We start from the raw sequence: 21,318 nt of genomic DNA on the forward strand, positions 1-21,318 counted from the left end.
TTACTCACTATGGGTGACAAGCATGAATTAGGGGTGCTCAATAGAGGAAGTTGCCTGATTAAGAGCCAGCCCCTCAGCCCATCTAGCTCAGTATTGTCTACAATGACTGGTCGCAGCTCTCTATGGTTTTAGGTAAGGAGTCTTTTCCAGCCAAACTGGAGCAGTTGAACCTGGGACCTTTTGCATGCAAAACATGTTCTCTACCACTGTGCAATGGCCTTTCCCTGAAAAGTAAAGTAATAGTCTAGTCCTCAAGGTTCTGAATATAGGGCTGAATTAAGAACATAGGTTCATCTACCCAACCTGAGACTGCCTGTAGGACATTATATTCAAATGGAAGACTGGGAAAAATTATGGAAAGTAAATTTAAAATTTACCAATTGTATATTATTAAGAAAGAATTACAGGAAGATGATGTTTCGATGGTATATTACACCTGCTAAAATGGCAAAAATGTATAGAACAGGCTCCAATAAGTGTTGGAAGTGTAAAGAAAAAGAAGGCACATTCTTTCATATGTGGTGGAATTGTAAAATAATTAAAAAGTATTGGGAAAAGATTTATAATGAATTGAAAAGAATGTTTAAGATAACTTTTGTTAAAAGACCAGAAGCCTTTTTATTAGGCATTTCAGGTCAAGATACGCCAAAAGAGATGAAAAAACTGTTCATGTACGCTACAACAGCGGCTAAGATGGAAAAACAATGAAATACGAACCAAAGAACAATGGCAAGAAAAACTGATGGAATATGCTGAAATGGCGAAGCTAACTGAAAGACTCCGAGAGAAAGACAATAGAGATTTTAAAGAAGATTGTGAACCATTTATGCTGTATTTACAGAATCAATGTAAAGAAATGAACTCACTAGCAGGGTCTGAGTAAACACCTACAATTAATAATATAAACATAGAAGCTATAAAGATGAGGTTAAGAATATAACAACATTCAATTTAAGGATATAATATTGAAGTATAGTATTGTAAGCAGGACAAGTTTATATGTAAAAAAACCAGAAGGGGAACTTAAGGGAAGTCATGGGGTGGGGGGTGGGGAATTCAATTTGTTATTATTTGTTATGATGTAATTGTGATAAAAGAATAATAATGTAAAATTCAACAAAAAAACCTGAGGCTGCCTGCATACAAGGCAGATGTTCACAAAGCTAAGGTCCTTCCACTAATGAAACTGACTAGCAATGCATCCCGGATCAGTTTCTCCTTCCACAACTGGGAAGGGAAGGGCACCCCAACTCAAGTGAGCTGTCAGTTCCAGTACTGCTCATGCATTCACTCATCCCAAGCACACCGAGAACACCGCAATCCTTATCTTAGGAAGGGGACCATATGGGTAGCAGCTAAAAGCTCTTTCTTAGAAGAGGAAAGGTCTACCCAGACTGAACCCTCTATTCCCCATGACAGTACAGTACTCTGAAAACAAAAGGTCACACTCACAATGTCTCCACCTGCTAGGATCATGAGCAACAATTCTGATAATCCCTGGTCCAGTGGCATTTTGTACCAGGAAAGACAGGTGCTAGAGCTGTATCAACCCCTATGATCTAAGGCAGGAGGAGCAATAAGAACTGTAAGGCACAATAGACACTAGATGTGCTTTGGGACCAAGGGTGGGGCGTCCCTTGTGGTCTTGAACACATCAACCCTGCCAAAGCTCCTTCACAGCTGAGAATAGCCAATCCAAAACATGTCTGGAAGTGCCTATGTTCCACTTCTTAATGCCAACCTGCACAGCTTATCAAAGCAGTAGCACAAATTAAATGAAGATATGAATATGCAAATCAAGGGAAGATAAGAATATTCAAATGCAGCCACAGCTGGTCATATATTTTCAACACAGTTGTCATCTGTAAGACAAACTGCTTGGGCCCTTGCCTGCCCAATCCCCAATAAAATAAAAATATCTCTTGGGAAATAAATTATGAAAGCTGGGGGAGAGTGGAGGGCAGGAGGCAAAATGGCTTCCTATTTATTTCAGCATTTCAAGGCATTTGAACCCCTGCATATCAGTGTCAAGTTTCCAAGCAACTAACAAACTCCACAAGAAATGGCCATGACATCTGGGGCTTTTGAGTTTAGAAAGGCGTGTTATGAGGAATGAGAAAAGGGATACAGAAAAGATTTCATCCCTCTCTTATAATAGTAGGACTCGAGGGCCATCCAATGAAGCTGAATACAAGAAGATTCAGGAGAGATAAAAGGCATCTAGCTGGTGAGAACAGGAAGCTGGACTAGATGGGCCACTGCCCTGATCCAACAAACTGTTCTTATTTGCCAAGCATTTATAAAAAGTTGAAAATGCACAAAAACAAAATTGCAGAGGTAGCAACCAGGAAAGTGACTTCAAAAGATCAGAAAGCAAGCCTGCTGGAAGAAATGAGCCTTGCCTAGCCCGTCAAACTGTGAGCAAAAAGACAGAACTGGATGGATCTATCCTGAAAGGGATTCTCATGTTTTAGGCACCACTACAGAAAAGGCCCTGTTTCCTATGCTCCACCTGCTGTGCGTCTTATTGGCTACAGTTCCACTGAGCAAAACCTCCATCTTAAGACATAGGCAGGTTTATGGCTGTGTGGACTATCACCAGTTTAAGGTGCCAACAGCTGGTGTATAAAGCTCTGAATGGCTCAGGACCAACTCATGCCTTGATATCTGTAGGGGGTGGCCCTGTTCTTGGCACTCCCAAGAACAGTTCACTATGTAGGGGCAGGGCCTTCACTGTAGCAGCACCCCAATTGTGGAACTTCCACCACTTGAAATAAGACTGCTCCACTTCATATTAATCTTTCACTGCCATGTGAAGGCATATTTTTCTATACAGTCTTTTGAGATGATAAGTAGGAAGAAAAGGCTGTATGAATGCCAGTTTTTAAAGAAGTATGCAAGACACTATCATTCGATTTTCTTTTCAGTTGCAGTTATGTGCTGTTGAATTTTATATGATTTATATAGATTAAAGGTAGTCTAGAAATGAAAGACCATAAACTAAGTAAATTGGGAGAAAACAATCCTTTCACAACACTTTTAAAGGCACAACACACTGATATTTTACTGAGCTTGGACACGGTTCAGGTTCCCTACTCATCCACAAAAGCTCACTGGATGTCCTGGGGCAAGCCCTTGTCTCATGTTCACACATGCAGGCCTCACCATCTGATCCAGGGCATGTGTCAGTGTGCCATCACAGGTCGAACGCCACAATGAGAACCTCCGCATCGCCTCAATGCATTCCATGGCGTCCCACTGGCACACTGAGTTGCAACTCATCAAGGAAGAGGAAACAGAAGGAGAAGAGGAGGTGGAGACAGAAAGTGAGCAAGTCTAAAGGGAAGATGAGAAGAAAGAGAAAGCTAGTGAAGAAGAAAGCAGTATTTCAAGATAAAAAAGAAGTCTAGTCAGGATGAGGAACCCTTTTCTGTTGAGATCTGCATGCCCTCAGACTGCATGCCACCCCCTTTTCTTTTTCAGCTACTCCTTTTCTCTCTCACTCCCCTCTTCCTGTTACTGGAGGAATAGGTTGCTCTTTGAGAGAGGTCCAAACTGAGCTTTTGCTGCTTCCATCATCCCATCTGATTCAGGTTCCCTCCCTCCAGACTGTTTTTCCTGCCTAGGCTCCTGCCCCCCACGAACCCGCCCCCCACCATCAATGTTTACAGGGGAAGGGGACAATTCACCTGTCAATCACCTGATATCATTATGATGCCAGGTGATTTGATAGATGGCTTGTCCCACCCACACCCACCTTGGTCAAAAGTACCTTGTGCAGTGCTTCCCAAAGCACTTAACAGCTGGTTGGTTATCAGACACTTCAGAACTGCAGCATAAGGAGCTTTACTGGCCTCATGTTCAGCAAACCTCCAAATTCAGGGCTGACAAAGTTACTTTCTGCAGGGATCAGCTTCCCCATGGGCTGTAGGGTGCCCACTCCTGATCTAAATGAGCACCTGAATATATCCTGAATGGCTGACATTGTTTAGGACACAGTAAAGTAGCATTTAATAAAGCAGCAAGGAGTTCAACCAAGAAAACATTACCTGTTCTACCTGGGAATAAGAAAAGGCACAGACTAAGTAGTTCATTTACTTGTAGATGGCTTGCATGTGTTGTGCGACAGAGCCACTGGCTTCTACTGGTTCTTAGGGGAGGGAAGGCTGCAAAGCTTCCAAGTGCACACACAATGCATGGGCTCTTTGGGAAGAAAGAGTGGGGTAAAAATTTAATAAATAACAGATCCAGCACTCTCCTTTATGGACAGCAAATTCCAAATATGATTTCACATGTTTCCCATTTCTCTCTGAGATTCTGGAAATAAACATTGACCCCAAGTGCAGAATGAACAACAACACCTACAACTTGAGGTAGAAGGCTAGAAAAGGATTATAACCTAAGAAGGCAATTCCTACACTACATTCCTCATGGCCCATCTCCAGAGGAGGTTGCCTGATTTATCTCTGCATGAGTCATAGTGCTCTAAGGCAGCTTCCTTTCAATAAAGACCAACATCCTGGGTCAGGACATCACCAGCACTCCATGCATCCGATTAGTGAAAACATTCTTGAGATGGTGGAAAATGTTGTCAACTTGGGTTCCACCATAACCAGCAACCTTTCCACCGATGCTGAGATGGACAAGCATATTGGCAAGGCAATGATTTGCCTCCCCAAAAGGGTATGGGAGAATGTGATGCTAACAACCAATACTAAGATGAAGGTGTACCAGCCTTGCATGTTGAGCACACTGTTCTATGGAAGTGAGTCGTGGGCAACTTGCCAGGAGTGATGCCTCAATGCATCACATGGCATGTCTCAAACAAAGATGTGCTCTCCCGAGCCCACATTCCTAGCATGTTCACACTTCTGTCTCAGTGAGGTCTAGGCTGACTTGGTCATGTACACAGAATGAAAGATCACAGGATCCCCAAGGATGTGCTCTCCAGGGAGCATGCTTCAAGCACTAGGCCTGTTGGCAGACCAATTCTGCATTACAAAGATGTCCACAAACGTTGTATGAAGGCTGGCAACATTAACCCTGCCATATGGGAATTCCCTGCAGACGATTACAGTGCTGGGAGACAGACAGTCAGGTCATGTATCCACAGCAGTGACCAAAGGAGAAATGACTAGGAAGAGCACAGGAAAAAAACCCACTATGGTGCACCAAAACCAGATGCCTTCATCTGCCACACCTGCAACAAAATATGCCTCTCCTGTATCAATCTCTACAGTCACAGAAAGAGCTGTAACTCTCCAACAGTTTGACTTTACTCCCAAAGGCACACTCTTCCATTGTCTCCCAAGACAGAGAGAGCAAAACAATAAGAAGACAAACAACATCCATTATTGCAGACCACTGGCCAACATGAGCAAGGCTGATGGTAGCTGGAGTCCAGCAATACCTGGAGGGCCACAATTTCCTCACACCTTGCTCTAAAAGTAAGCTTTTTTTTAAGGATAAGAATGAAAATTGTCTCCAAATATCATTATTTTTAAATCAATCTTCTCTTTTCAGAAGCTTGGAAAGCAGTGAGCTAGGCAGAGGCTTATGAGCCTGAACCTAGTGGGCACATCCTATCTAAACTATTGATTTCCCCTTGAGCTTTTCTCTGCATGACAGTTGGCATTTTTTTTTTGAAAAAAAACAGAACTGGTTTCTAAATACAGAGTACATTCCTCAGGCTATTTTAATGCCATTCAGACCACAGACATGTACAGAGGTTCACTGGATTAGAAAACACACTTCAGAAAACTATAAGAGATTTGCAAAGACGAAACAACCCATGGAAGGCACTAAAGAAACTCCTGAGACCTTTCAATGCAATCAGTTGTTCATGACCATTGTACACAATGGATTGTTTGGGGTGTGTCCTTTTCTACGGATTTCAATTGTCATCAGCTTTGAATGGTTTTCTGGAAACACAGAATATGAATGGATAAATAAAGGAACCAGGGCTGAAGATAGTTGCAGAGTAATTAATGAATGAAATTAGTTCACAATTATGCTGCCCACACAGTTGCAATTCTTTAATGACCGGCATATTTCTGAAAAAGTCATAACCTGCAGGCAATGCCCTGCTACAACCCTTTGTAAGTGAAGATCATTCAGATTCAGGGCAGTCCAACTTTTCATACCAAGTCAGCTGCAATAGTACTTCAACACGGAACCTGTGGGCCACACACTGCCTAGTTGCGTGCACAGGGGCTAGGGAGTGAGTCCAAAATCTGATGCCCCACCCTGTTCTCATGCTGCCTTCCCAAAGGCAGCTATACAAGGTGTCGAGCTTTGGGAAGGAGGCACAAGGCTATCGCAGGGACCGGGAGTCCTCCTACCTCCTTCACAAAGCACAGTGCCTTGCTCACCCAGCTTTAGGAAGGCAGCATTAGGTTGGAGGGGGGTGTCAAATGTTGCTGAGGGCCACCCAAAAAACGGTATTGAGGGCTGCATGCAGTCCTCAGATTGTGCATTCTGGTTCAGAGTGAACAGAACTGCCTTGCTTGATCAGACCAAAGAGGTGTCTACTCCAGAGAAGCTAAAGGTGGAGGCAGCAGTCCACTGGTATCTCACAAGCTCCACCCAGATGGCCCGCAGAATGATTGTGGGATGGCCAAGAACAGTCAAGCCAGTGCTGTGCATGCCAAATGCAAGGAGAGCTGGGAATGGCACTTTTCCCAGAGCTACTGACCCACATTGGTGGCAGTGGGAAACTCTGAAAATCTCAGAAATTGGTTCAAAAGAACTGAGGTAGTTTCCAAATTTTGGGGTGGAGTGTCAAGTTTTTGTCTGAGCACTGCTAGGGAGTTTGTTCTCCGCCAGACTGAATGCAGCTTAAGTACCTAGATGAGTCTTTTAGTTAGCGTGAGCTACCTGTCCCCAGAAAGAGTGTAAATTGGTCTATTGCCAAATGTTGTTCAAATTGGTGACATATGACCAAAACAAAACAATGTGACTATTGTTGGCCAATCTGTGACCATCCAGATTTTGCTGGGCCATAACCCTCATCATCTCTGGCTACTAGCTATGCTGGCAGGGACTGACAGGAGTTGGGTGTCCACAATATCTGGTGCATTGTATGATCCCCTTTCCCACTCTATGGTTCAAAGAACTGCAAAGCAGAGTAGATATCTTAAGGAAATCAGCAGCACACTCACATAATGATGCAAGGAAAGTCCTGATGGCCCATCTAGTCCAGCGTTCTGTTCTAAAAGTGGTCAACCAAATGCCCTAGAGAAGGTGTGGAGAACATCTGGCCTTCCGGATGTTGCTGAAACTCCCTTCATCTCTAGCCACTGGCCGTGTTTGTTAGGTGTGATGGGAATTGTAGTTCAGCAAGATTTGGAAGTTTATAGGTTCCCCACTCCTGCCTCCAAGGGAAAGCCACAAGCAGGACCTGAGTACATTAGCACTTTTAGCACATGTGATTCTCGGCAACCCATGCTCTGAGGTACACTGCCTCCAACAGTAGAGGCAATAGCCTTTTTCTCCATGAATATGCCTATTCCTCTTTTAAAGGCCTCCAAGATGGTGGCCATCACTGCCTCGTGTAGGACCAAATCCCACATGAAGAACTAACCGTTGCCTTTCTGCCATCGAAAGAGTCTGGCAGCAACAACTACATTGGAAAAAGCAAATTATGGGTTCAGGATACATGGGGGAGAAAAATCTCTTGCCAAAAAGGGCAGCCGGGTTGCACCAACAGATATTTTTAGCCAGATTTTGAGCCCCTCTTCTCTTTGATGGTGAGCCCAAAGGAACTGTCCACACCCAGAAAATAAATTTAGAAATTCTTTCCAAATTCAGCTTTTTGGTTAAGTCACAAGCCAGCTGCCTTGCATTCCATTAGACTCCAGCTGTCTCCCTCCCCATCCCAATAACACAAAACACACATTCCCTTCTTACACCCGAACAGGCCCTTAATGAGTCGGTTGGCTACTTTGTTTATTTTAGCAATACTGTTTTTTAGATTATAACCACAGTATTTTCAACACTATTTTCAATTGCCTCCACTATCAGAGGCAATCTGCCCCTGAACAGCAGTTGCTGTATTACATTCAGGTCCTGTTTTTAGGCTTCCTATCATGGGCCTCTTGTTGGCCACTGTGAGAACAGGATGCTGGACTAGACAAGCCTTTGGCCTGATCCAGGAGCCAGACTCTTCTGATGTCCAAGCTGGCTCTCCCTCACCACACATCAGCACTCAATGTTTACCGGATGTAAAAGCTATGCACTGCACCCATGGTGTACATTTCATACATACAGCTTGTTGCCATGCGGTGAGCAGTAAGATACATTTGCACCAGCCTGAAAGCAGAAATCAGCTGATCACAGTGTTAGTGCAAGCCTGCCAGTTATTTCCAGGATTGAGTGCCAAGTATACAGATTTCTTGTCCATTTCGATTTCCATTCATAAATTGCCTCCATCTCATGTCTACATTAAAATGTTATTTTGGAAAAATGAAATTTATACCCAAGCATGTATTTTATCTCAGTGTACTTATTTCTTAAATATTTCATTATAAAATATGCATTTTAAACAACTTTTAAAAGTCAATAAGAATCTCAAAATTCAGATAACTACAAAATTGGAAGGAATAATTTGTTATTCTGATCCACACATCAACCTAGGAGGTGCAGATAAGGGTAAATTGGCATCAGAATTCACAGACTCCAATCCCTTGAGCATCTCTGGGGCCACTTCTGGGAGAGAGGAATGGCGATTTAGCTGTGGATCTGCTCGCTGCAACTGACAGAAGATAATTACAGTAGATTCCGGCATATTAGGCGACTGGGAGTATTAGACAACCCCCCAAATTGGTAGTTGCAATTTGGGGGTTCATCTTAGAAGCCCAGTCGCCTAATACGCCAGGCAGCTCTGCACCGGGAGAAAGCCGCCAGGTGTGGAGCAGAGCCCACCGCCCCATCTGCTGCCTCCGAAGTACTGGGGGGGACTCCCCGCCAGGCGACTTTCTCCCGGCACAGAGTGGAGCCCACCGCCCGCTGCTGCTGTTTCGGAGCAGCGCGGGGGGGGGGGGGGGAGGCAGGCTCCAAGCCGTGCCACCCATACCCGGCATATAAGATGACCCCAAACTTTTTAACCTCTTTTCCGGGGTTAAAAAGTTGTCTTATACGCCGGAATCTACGGTATGTGGTGATTGAAAAAATTCCGACAGATCACTCTGGAGATCATGGTGATCTGGGAGTCAACCTCAAGACACTTGGATCAAAGCCGTTTTCCTGCTGTCTATGCTTGCATTTTGGACAGAAGATAGGATGAGCTGGCAAACTATGGAGTAACACCATCATGCCAAAATGCCACACAGTCACCTTATAGGTAAATAAGAATCACATCCTCTCTTTTTAAAACATCTTTGGGATGCAGAAACTGTCACAAGACACCCCCCCCAAAAAAAATCTGCTGGGGAAAATCTAAAATTTGAAAATCTTTGAGTACCACTTTCTGTTGTTGAGAAAACAGAGAGGGAACTAATTCTTAAAGTATCTAAAGCAAACTAGAAGGCTTGATTTATGGTGGACAAGAAATATTAAAATGAATTATAGGAACTCCTGTATTTGAAAATCTTTAATCTTTCCCCCCCTCTGCCACGAAAGAATTGGTGAAACTGAAAGTCAAGTGGCCATCATTAGCTGTGGTTGATGGAGAGAGACCCCTGAAAATTTTGGTCTCCCAGGGTGAGAGATTGGGAGGAGTAAGGAAAAATCCCAGGTGAGAGCTGGCAGGGACCACTCTCCTTTGTGGGTGGTAAGGACCTATAATTATTTTACTTATTTGATTTGTATCTTCTGCAGTTGTAATTCACCAGATTATGGGAAAATCTTAATAATGAGGCCACTTTCTGCATCTCCAAATGATTTACCTCATCAACCTCGTAAAAGGTAACTTCCTATGTATGAGTCAGATTCCTCCATATTGTAGGGTTGCTATACGTCCAGTTTTTGCCAGACATGTCCTCTTTTTCAGGGGTGAAATTACTGTCCAGGCAGATTTTTAAATCTTTGGAAAATGTCTGCCTCTGTGTTTTCTCTTCCTACAATTAGTTATAGTGATGGGAATGAGGAAGGTCCCAAGATGGACCTGGTGTGCTGGGTGTGGAGCTTGTTGCCTCCCCACCTGGCCCACCAAAGGCTGTGAGGATGCAATGGCCCTTCTGGAACTTAAGTAGATGGCTAAGTGTGGGAGAGTTGGGAGTGCGGACAGGTGGGAGAGGAAACATCATTTTTCTTTAGGGTGGGGGAAGAGGGTTATTTACTATTATAGGGGTGGGGAGAGAATCAGTTTTTTTCTTTCTGTTTGGGGCCATCAGGATTTGTTCCCAAATTGCCACTTCTCTAAATTTCTACAGAAGCGCGGGGGTGGGGGGAGGGGGAGAGAGAAGGGATGTTCTTGGCCAATCAAGAAAGCTTTGTTTATCTTTAGGAAGACATATTATGCTTAAGTCTGCTCCCCCCCCCCCAATCTTTTCATGATAGGAGATTTCATTAATGTCTCTTTGGAAAGGGAAAGAAAGTATCAGTTTGCTCTGAAAATCATTCCCTTTTTAAAGGGAGGGGCAGTATGCACTTAGGCTAGTATTGTCTGACACATTATGTTGTAAAAATCTAAATTGGGCTCAGTCTGAAAAGCTCAAAATGATGTTAGCCTAAGCTCCCTCACTACAACACTGTGCGGTTAAGACATGAGATTTTGCCCAGAGCCTCTGAATGCAATATCCCATGGGACTCCCACAACCAATAAAAAAATTTCTGGGGAGTGTGTTTGCTTCAAACAGTAGTATATGGTGCTGAAATATGAACATCCTTTGGAAATTGGCACATGTGTCCTCTTTTTTGCTCTTCAATATTGTATATGTCAACCCTACCATACTGCCTGCATTAACTGGCAGTGGGTCTCCAGGATAAGTGTCTTTCCCAGCCCTACCTGACGATGCCGGGGATGGAATATGGGACGCTCTACCACTGAGCTACTGCCCTTCTGAAGTCTCTACATTAGAAGCAGCTGAGACATTTAATCACTCCCAGTGCGCACACTCGTCAGAATTACCCACCCTTGAAGCTGGTTGCCTATTGACAAAAACACAGGAGGGGAAGCTGCTTCAATGCTTTAAAAAATAAGCCTGTTGGAAAAAGAAACAGAGGGAACCTCCCATTTTAATTTAGAAGAAGCATGCCTCAACTATCAAAAGTTTGCGAAATACTCCTATAGACAAAGCAAGCTTGCGTAAGATCAATTACTGTGGATTAATTAACCTTAAGATGATGTAAATGTTGCAACCCTATGTATGCCTGCTTGGGAGTACACATCCTATCAAATTCAAAAAGGCTTGCTTTCAAATAAGCATGCATAGAATCAGTCTCATAACCACCTGTTACTTTCAACAGAGCAATGTTAGAAATTCAAATATTATAAGCTAGGCACCAAATGGCTTCTTAAATCAAGGTTACAGTCACCAAAATGAAATGCCTAGTTGCCATTTTGGGGCCAGACAGCTCAAAAGTTGTATTTTTCAATATGACTTTTTGGTTATTGAAATTCATTTGGATTGTGCAGATAAAACATAACCCATAGAATTCTACAGGATGTGTTGCTAGTGTGTGAACACAGTCAAGATCCAAGGATCCCCAACCATGCACCTTCAGATGATGAAGTCAGACACCATCCTGCTGCCCTTCGCTTGGTCATCTTCACTTGGTCGCAAGTGGCTAATAGCCAGGTGCGAAATGAGCCTTGCAAATTCCAAACGAGGTGAGGAACCTCAAGCCCAGGAGCCAAATGCAGCCTTCTGGCCTCTCTTTCTGGTCCTTGGAATACTCCCCAAGCCATGCACCCTCTCTGATGCCACACCCCTCACTGGCCCTCCTTCACACCTGAGTGTTATTTCTTGGCTGGAATGTGCCCTTGATTTTTGATAATACTTCTTGATTGTATGGTCAGCAGTTCGAATCTGTGTGATTGGGTGAGCTCTTGTTGCTCTGTCCCAGCTCCTTCCAACCTAGCATTCGAAAGCATACCAGCGTGAGTAGATAAATAGGTACCACTGTGGCGTGAAGGTAAACAGCGTTTCCATGCGCTCTGACTTCCATCACGGTGTTCCGTTTCACCAGAAGCAGTTTAGTCCTGCTGGCCACATGACACAGAAAGCTGGCCGCAGACAAACACTGGCTCCCTCAGCCTGAAAGCGGAGATGAGTGCCACAACCCACAGTCAAATCTGACTGGACTTAACCGTCCAGAAGTCCTTTACCTTTACCATACCAACTTCTTGAAAAAGATTCCAAAGCCCCTGGTTTGAAGGCAGTTTTGCAAATAAGCTTGCAGAAGTTGCTAGCTGCCTTTCAAGATATAGTACCTGGGCTTATTATTTGCAGCCAGGAAGAGAAAGAACAGCCAGGTCTAGCTGTCCTGTAATGGCAGGCTGACATGACATTTCGTTTCTCCAATTAACCTGCTGGGACAGCCAGTTAATCTTTCACCAGAGGTTCACAGTGCTCCTGGGATCCTTGCCTCCCAACAGCATCAGGCAAACCCCTGTGTCCTTCCTTTACCCCTGGGTTGGGGAATCCTTTTCAGTCCACATTGCTTCATAGGCAACTTTTTGGGAGCAAGATGACACTAGTAGGAGGGCAACAGATGTAATTCTGACAATGGCACAATGGGCTTCATCAAAGCTGTACAAAGGCCAGAGTCTTCAATACTCCCTTTCCATGTTTGTCTCCATCCTCTACCCAGACAAACAGGTAGCTACGGCACAGTTTAAGGATACATCCTAGCCAGGCAAAAGTACTCAAGGAGGGCATGGAGGAAGCCTGAGAAGGGAATGACAGCCTGGGAAGAGAGCTAAGGACTGGACAGAAGCCCAAAGGGCTGTATTTGATCCTGGCTACTGCTTCGCCCCCTAACCGAAGGAATGGGAGATCCCCTGAAAAGTATTGCCCTAGGTTGCTTTATATACAGTTGCTATATTCAACACACACACACACACACACACACACACACACACACACACACAGTAAAAGTAAAGGACCCCTTAAAGGATGGTTAAGTCCAGTCAAATTTGATTATGGGGTATGGCACTCATCTCCACTTTCAGGCCAAGTGAGCCAGTGTTTATCTGCAGACAGCTTTTCAGGTCAACTGCCCAGCATGACTAAACAGCTCTGGCACACAGAACACCATGACGAGTGCCAGAGCACACAGAAAGGCCATTTACTTTCCCGCCACAGTGGTACCTATTTATCTAATCGCACTGGTATGCTTTCAAACTGCTAGGCTGGCAGGGGCTGAGACAAAGCAATGGGAGCTCACCACTGTTGGGTGGATTTGAACTGCTGACCTTATGATCTGCAAGCTCAAGAGGCTCAGTGGTTTAGACCACAGTGCCACCCGTGTCCCTCTGTCACAGTATTCTGCTCCAAGCATTCAGAAGATATTACTCAGCAATTAATCAGTATCTGGGGAACAATCTGACCTCTGACACAATGGGATGCTCACTTGTTTTAGACAGTTACCGTACTTGGTACAAGAGACACGATTTGCACAGTGCATAGTACTTGAAATCAGCTGCTAGGAAATCCAAGTCACTTTTTATTTCCAAGGGGTCCCTCCAAAACCTTATCACAGGAAGACAGATTCAGTTGCTGCACAGAGCTAAGAAGTCAAGACAAAAAGCATTTAAAAATCATCAGACCCAGAAATCTCTCTATGCCTTTCAAGCAAGTAGAGACAGACAGGTCTGAACAGTGACTGTTTGGTGGGGAAAGGGTGGTGGCATGACACCACAACTGTTACTGTACATTCCCCCAAGGAAGATATCCAGAGAGTCCTTACAGCACAGAACACAATACAACATTGATTTCTCTCTGCTAATTAAATGCTACATAATGAAACCAAATAAATTCACTGCTTGATTTGCAAAACACTAATTGAATCTTTAAATATAACACCTCTGGTACACCGAAAAGCAGCTGTAAACAGATACAGCTTAAAATCAGAGGAGACCCTTTAGGAGTCTGAAGTGCCACTAGGCATCCCAGTTAAATGCTTCCCAGTTCACTGCTTCAAGCAGAGGAATGTCTTCCTAACCTTTCTCTTTTCAAGACTAGGGAGAGGGAGATCCCAGCCAGATCCAGCATTCTGGAGAACAAAGAAGAGGAAGGAAGGAATATTAAGAGAATATATTCCACTCTTTCTACTAAACAGGACATTTAGAATTTAAAAATCAGTCATTATGCACAAAGCTATGCCACTCGTTAACAGCCTTGTTTTTAGCTAATAAATGTGCAAAAATACAACTTTCAGAACAGTGGGTATTAGTTTTCAGAAATAATATGAAAGACTTGAGAAACTAATTTCCAGTGCACCCCTCTCAACGCATGCAAAAAAGCAAAAAAAATATATAAACAAGTAGAAAATTTCTTTCAAGTGCCATTTGGAGTTTCCCCTCACAGGAGGCCTCAACTCATACCTCTCTGTTCAAACTTCGGTGGCAATGCAATTCAGCAGGAAAACCCCATCCCCCCTTCAATGGGTGCTGGGACAGGCATTTCCCCACCTACACCCCAATATCAGTCACATCTGGAAACACCCACCAGTTCCCCCAGTCACCACCAGTTTCATACCGCAAATCGGGAGCAGAAACTCTGCAAATTCTAAGTCTGTGGGGCTTCTGCAAATATCAAGAAAATGCCAAAGAACACTTTCATGAGGCTAATCAATAGAGGATAAGCATATACATGAATGCAAGAAGTCTCCTTCTGTTGTTCCATGCTACCTGCAAAGGACCCTGTTTGGAGGGATGAGGGAGAAAGCCAAAGGTCTCTGACAGGTTACTCGTGTAAACCACACATCCTCAATCTGATATCCTCCAGATATTTTGTACTACAACTCAGACCGACCCAGCGCCTTGGGAAGTAGCATCTACAGATACAACTTTTCATAGCTGTGTGTGGCTATAAACCCAGACCTCCACAGTCCCAGCCCAACACCACCAAATCCTAATAGTGAAATACAGTAGGTCAGTGGAAATTAATACCACCCCCTTGAACACTACTTGAGAAAGCTCCCCCACAAAGTCTGCTTTATAGGACTCAGCGAAGCTGGGGCTGATGGGAGTCCAAAATTATTTGGAGGGCACTGGGTTGCCAATGTGCTATAGTAGTTAAAGGGTCGGACTAAGACCCGGGAGACCCAGGTTCAAATCCCTACTCAGCATGAAGCTCACAGGATGGCTTTGGGCCACTCATTGCCTCTCAGCCTGTTCTACCTTGTATGGTTATTGTGGGGATTAAATGATGAGGGGAAGAATCATGCACACCACCTTGAGCTCCATGGAGAAAAGCTGCAATATAAATGCAATAAATAAATAAATAAATAAATAAATAAATAAATAAATAAATAAATAAGGAGTTGGAAGAATAAACTCTTTATCCAGTACTGTACTAGGATGAATTTACACTATAGATTTTATTTAAAAGGCCCAGGTCAGGGTGGGGGAAAAGTGTTAATCTGCAAGTGGAATGAAGTTTGTTTTACAGAGCTTTATGAAGCATGAGAGCTGGTTTTTTTTATAGAGTTGGAAGAAAAACAAGATACTCTGTGGCATTGGGGAAACCATCTATTCTACAGTAATAAGAAGAATCTGATTTATGAAGCTGGAGATGATTGTTCAGGTCAGGAAACAAGATTATCTACTGTATTGCACTATGAAAGTGGTTACATCGTGGTGCTGATAATGCCAAGGCTGCAGGTCCAATTGCCATATGGGAGAGAAGCATATTCCTGCACTGCAGAGGGTTGGACTAGATGATCATCAGGGTCTCTTCCAGCTCTACAATTCTATGATTATATGAAAGAGTCTGTTCTGAATGAAGTTTCGGGGAAAGGTGCTGCTGCTGCTGCCATATGGGGAAGGAGGAACTCTGCTCTGAATGATTCTGTGCTGAAAGAAGTTGAGAAGCTTATATAGTTCTGAGGGAGGGAGCATACCTGACACACAGGCCTAAGAAATAAAGAGTGTCCTTTGGGGGGGTGGGGAATCCAGTTCATTCTTTTAAGACTGGTTTTGAGAAACCCTCCCAGTAGTATGTGGGGCTTGGTGCAAGTCCCCCCTATAGGTCAAGAAGCCTTCAATGTCTTTTACAACAGGGGTACATGAATGTAGAGCCGCTATTCCATGGGGCAGAAGTAAACCTGTTTTATAGCACCCTCCTACAGGACTGAAAGAGTAAACAAATAGCTGTACAGGGTGCAATAGGAATTATTCCACAGGAGGAAAAAAGGCTGTATGCAAATATCGGGGGGATACTGAACTTAGGGAAGATGGCTCTGATTCTATGCATAAAATAAAGAGCATTATATGTGAGGAAATTGGGAGCATCCCAGGACCTATGGTTTGAGTTAGTCCCCAAACGTATGTGTCCTATTGGACTGACAACAGTGCCAAGAGACAGGAACCCTTATTACTCCACAGTATTAGAAGCAGCATTTTTTTTATAATAAAAAAGGGGGAAAGGGGGTGTGTTCCTCCAAAGGGGGTAGGAAAGACGCCTTTTCTATAGGGCTCCCTATACTGGGGGGTATGTGTGTGTGCATCTCTCATATTTGCTATTTATGATTTGCAGCCTTACCCTTTACATATATTTTTTTTAAAGCTGCTCTTCTATAGGGCAGGAAAGGGCCTACTACTCTCTGGCATTTAGAAGACTTTTTTTGAAAATGAAGAGAGATGGGGCTGCTATTCTATGGGGCAAGAGGAAAACGTTTTTAAGAAAAACAAAAGGAGAAGGGGACAAGAGGAAAGTCGAACTTCAATGGATCTCTGCCGTGGGCGCGGGAGGATTACTATATTCTGTAAGGCGGCCAGACCCTTCCGGGTGGGGGCTGCCTCCACTGAGCATGGGCGAGGGGGGGCGTGTGTGTCTGTGTGATTCTCTCTCTCTCAGACCCATATAAACCCAGCTGATGAAAGAAATCAGGAACCAAAACGGCGTGTGAATGAAAAGCCGTGGTCTCTAGTGCGCCCCCACCCCACACAATCTCCCTCCCCCCCCCCCGTCTCCAAAATACCGCCCCGCCGACTGAGGAAAGGCGGACGGCCTCCCCCTGCCCCCTTTCTCTCAGCGGCCTTCCCGCCGTCCACCCACCTGCTTTCTCGATCTTGCCGGACATGTCGCGGCCGCGCCGGGGCTGGGCTCCGATCCCGCCCGCCTGCAGAGGGGGGCTTGGGACGGGAGCTCGGGGCTCAGAGGCCCAGCCCGGCTGGAGGAAGCGGCGGAGGTGGAAGACGACGACGACGACGAAGCTGCCGCCGCGAGGGAACACCCGAGCCGGGCGGGAAGGAAGCCAGTCTGCTCCGCCTCAAGACGCCGCAGCGGGGCCTAAGACGAGCGGCTCAGCCCGGCCTCCTCGTCCTCCTCCTCCTCGGTCGCCGCCGCCTCGTCTCGCTTCCCCTCCCTCGGCCGGGCCCCGGTGTGTGTGAGAGAGAGAGGCTGGAGAGGAGGCCGCACAGCGCGCCCTGCTGCCCGCCCTGGAGAAGGCAGTGGAGCCGGTGGCGGTGGCTATGGGGAAGGAAAAGGCCTCTCGCCTTCTCTTCCCCTGCTGGATGGCAGCCTGCCTTGGGAGGCAGGGAGCCCCCCTCCCCACTGGACTCATTGGGGCAGGGGGAAGGCCTCGCCCCGTCATGAACCAGGCCCTCTGCTTAGGAAGGGAGCCCCACAGAATTCAGCAAGCCTTACTCCGGGGAAGCGGGCGCTGTGACCTTGCTTGGGATGAAGCCCTGTTGAATTCAGTGGGGCAAAAAGGCAAGTGAGAGCTGGACCATAAAGAAGGCTGATCGCCGAAGAATTGATGCTTTTGAATTATGGTGCTGGAGGAGACTCTTGAGAGTCCCATGGACTGCAAGAAGATCAAACCTCTCCATTCTTAAGGAAATCAGCCCTGAGTGCTCACTGGAAGGACAGATCCTGAAGCTGAGGCTCCAATGCTTTGGCCACCTCATGAGAAGAGAAGACTCCTTGGAAAAGACCCTGATGCTGGGAAAGATGGAGGGCACAAGGAGAAGGGGACGACAGAGGACAAGATGGTTGGACAGTGTTCTTGAAGCTACCAGCATGAGTCTGACCAAACTGCGGGAGGCAGTGGAAGACAGGAGTGCCTGGCCTGCTCTCGTCCATGGGGTCACAAAGAGTCGGACAGGACCAAACAACAACAAAGTCCTGTCTAGTCAGAGACGGGTCCCTCAGGGCAAAACACTGCCTACACAGGAGTAAACCCCTCCAAGGAAATCCTGTGTTAAGCCCCACTGAGTCCAGCAGAAGCTTACTCCCAGGGAAGTGCATATATTGGATTGTCAATAATAGGTTTTATTTTACTCCCAAGTTGCTCAAGGTGGCATAAATAAGTCACCCTCTCCCCATTTTACCCTAATGACAACCCTGTGAGGTAGATTAGGCTGAGAGGCAGTGACACGTCCAAGGTCACCCAGTGAGCTTCATGGCTGAGTGAGGTTTAAATGTGTGGGGGGGGGGGAGCAGCAGGGAGAACCACATACAGCACCTTGAACTTTTTGGAGGAAAAATGGGATATAAATAAATGCAAGTAATGCTAATAAAGTAAGCATGGATAGGACTTCAGTCTATGTGTCTACTAAGGAGCAGTTATAAAGTTTCAAGGTGACTTCTCACCATAACCAACTCAACGCAGGGGCAATTGGGTTGCCTGTGGACCAGGTGTAGTGAAGCTTTGTTACCCCTCCAGGTGTTGCTGAACTACAATTGCCCATCCCTGGCTGTGCTTGCTAGGGCTAATGGGAGCCATCATTTGATAACATCTAGAAGGCCAAGGTTTCTGCCCCCCCCCAGCTGTAGTAAATGGTTAAGAGGAGTCTGAACATCATATCAGAACTAAAGGAAAATTAATCTGTAGCCATTTTGAGCAGGACTGGGGAACCCCGGCCTTCTCCAGATGTTGGGCTCCAAGCTCCCATCAACATAGCCAAGAGTTCAAATGCCTCATGTGAAATACTCCTGCTGCTTAGAATTCTTAGTCACTTTTCAGCTTCAGGTGAAAATATTGCAAGATCTTGAGGACATAAACAATTTATGAACAAAACAATCTTTCACTGCCCCCTCCATATCAGCAAAGCAAAGTCATAGAGTTGTAAGGGACCACAAGGATCGTTTAGTTCAACCTCCCCTGCAATGCAGGGATCTTTAGCCCAAACTAGAGTTTGGGACTCAAACTCGCAACCCTGAGATTAAAAGCCTCATGCCCTACTGACTGAGCTATCCCAGGGATTGTGTGAGTTTAATTTTCATTTTCATTCAACTGTATTGTTTTTCTTTTATTTCTTTACCATAATATGTTAATTGAATTATATGTTTTTGGTTAAATAAATAAAAATAAATATTTAAGAAGAAAAAAACCCTGGCAAGTGGTCAGGGATGATGGTAATTGTAATCCAGCAACATCTGGAGGGCCATAGGTGCCCTAGCCCTGATTTAGAGACTAAACTGGAGGTAGGTTTCCTGGTCTTCTAAATATTTCTGTTCAAGTGAAGCTTTTCTCCTGGTATGGAGAGATTAAGAGATGGGTAGTAGCCTTCCTTTGTTGGTTTTAGTTTATTTATCTCAATGCAAAGCCTTTACATTTCCCTCAGCCTTGCATTCACTTCAGAATAACAACGCATTGGCAATTATGAGCTCCCTTTCACATGCAAGCATATTTCTATCACACAGTGCATATTCAGACTGTGGAACTCACTCCCACAGGAAACAGTGACAGGATGGCTTTCAAAGAGGATTCCACAAATTACAGAGGATAAGGCTATCAGTGTCTACTAGTCATAATGGCTATGGTCTGCCTTCACAGTCAGAGGGGCAGAAATGCAGAAATACCAGTTGGTGGAAGTAGGGAGAAAACCTTTGCGCTCAGATCCTGCATGTGGTCACTTCCTATTGAGGCATCTGGTTAGCTAGTGTGAGAAAAGGATGCTGAACTATATGGGACTTATAGAATCATAAAACTGTAGAGTTGGAAGGGACCCTGAGGGTCATCTAGTCCAACCCCCTGCAATGTAGGAATCTCAACTAGATTATTCATGACAGATGGTCATCCAACCTCTGCTTGAAACCTCCAAAGGAGAGTCCACCACCTCTTGTCGAAGGTTGTTCCATTGTTGAACAGCTCTTACAGTCTTGTGTTCTTATCCAGATTGGATCTTATTTTGACTTTGGAATAACAAAAAGCAGGTTTACCCCCCCTCCCTCAGCCCCTAAAAAAGTGAGACTGTGTATCCATGTATGATGGGAAACAGGGTATCATGCCAGTGTAACTGGGAGGAAAAGGTTTAATTAATGAATAAATGACACATTCTCCCCTCACACTGGGCACTGTGCCCTTCTCTATAACCAACTGCCTGAAAAGCATGGCTTCTTGTTGGTTCAATTGTAATCCTGACCCTGGTTGGTGCACTCTTTGACAGTTCCAGTGGAAAGCCTTGAAATTATTTTGGCCAGACAGAGAGAGTGGGTGGCCTCTAGTGGTGGTGGTGGGGAAAGAAATTATGCTACATAAATCTGGCATAATTTTTTTTTTAATATTACTTTCCAAAACTTTCTAACCCTTTTAGGGAACCTGTACCACACCAGCTTGCCTGCTGGACACCCCCTGCGTGATTGCTACAGAACCCCATTGCTTGCAGATAATTGTGGGAAAGGTTCTGGCATGCCCCCTCTGTTCCTGAGGTGACAGTTCTGGTGAGTAATCTTCCTTTCAGGTAAGCTTTTTCCATATTATAGAGCTCCATGTTAAGGAAGTCCCTGTTTTTGTAGAACAGCATATGTAGTTTTTGAAAACAAATGAAGAATTTTTATGTTTAGGAAACAACAAGGAGAAGCAGGACTAAGATGCGGAGATAAGCTCCAGAGATCCAGACCGTGGGGAGCCCCGAGAAATTAATAAATACAATTTGGACTATAGTTTGATCTTTTTTATTTTAGTTTTTTATTTTTTAATTGATTGGATATTTAATTGGATGTTTTCAATTGGAAAATCAATAAAAATGATTTTTAAAAAAGAATTTTTATGTTTCAACAAACCATTCCAGTTGACTGATGTATGTATGTATGTATTTATTTATTTATAAATATAAAATAAGGTCTCTGCCTAGGGCAGTGGTTCCCAAACTTTTTCAAGCCACCACCCCCTTAGTTCCATAAGTTCATCCCCAGTGCCTCCTACCCTGCTCTATAGAAAACATGATTCAGAGCAGCTGTTTGCACAACTAATGTTATTGTT

The 21,318-nt window shown here is 44.7% G+C and overlaps 1 protein-coding gene and 1 long non-coding RNA gene across 8 annotated transcripts in view; one reads left to right on the forward strand and one right to left on the reverse strand.

Moving 5' to 3' along the window:
- RAPGEF1 (Rap guanine nucleotide exchange factor 1) overlaps positions 1–17,440 on the reverse strand; it is a 109,608-nt gene extending 92,168 nt beyond the window's left edge. For 3 of the 7 annotated variants that reach the window (XM_081897140.1, XM_081897141.1, XM_081897139.1), the window contains exon 1: positions 17,166–17,436. In XM_081897140.1, the coding sequence (XP_081753266.1) occupies positions 17,166–17,190 (25 nt within the window). In that variant the 5' untranslated portion in view covers positions 17,191–17,436. Of the gene's footprint in view, positions 1–17,165 lie in introns of all 7 variants that reach the window. The other 4 variants (XR_014164684.1, XM_081897142.1, XM_081897143.1 and 1 more) reach the window with 4 other exon arrangements.
- A 1,099-nt stretch (positions 17,441–18,539) lies between these two features.
- On the forward strand, positions 18,540–21,030 carry LOC309361906. Its single transcript, XR_014164690.1, has 3 exons — positions 18,540–19,320; positions 20,651–20,777; positions 20,901–21,030. It is a non-coding gene; the product is annotated as an uncharacterized lncRNA (long non-coding RNA).
- The last annotated feature ends 288 nt before the right edge of the window (positions 21,031–21,318 follow it).

Source organism: Podarcis melisellensis, assembly GCF_964234715.1.
Source record: "Podarcis melisellensis genome assembly, chromosome: Z".
Classification (NCBI taxonomy): Eukaryota; Metazoa; Chordata; class Lepidosauria; order Squamata; family Lacertidae; genus Podarcis; species Podarcis melisellensis.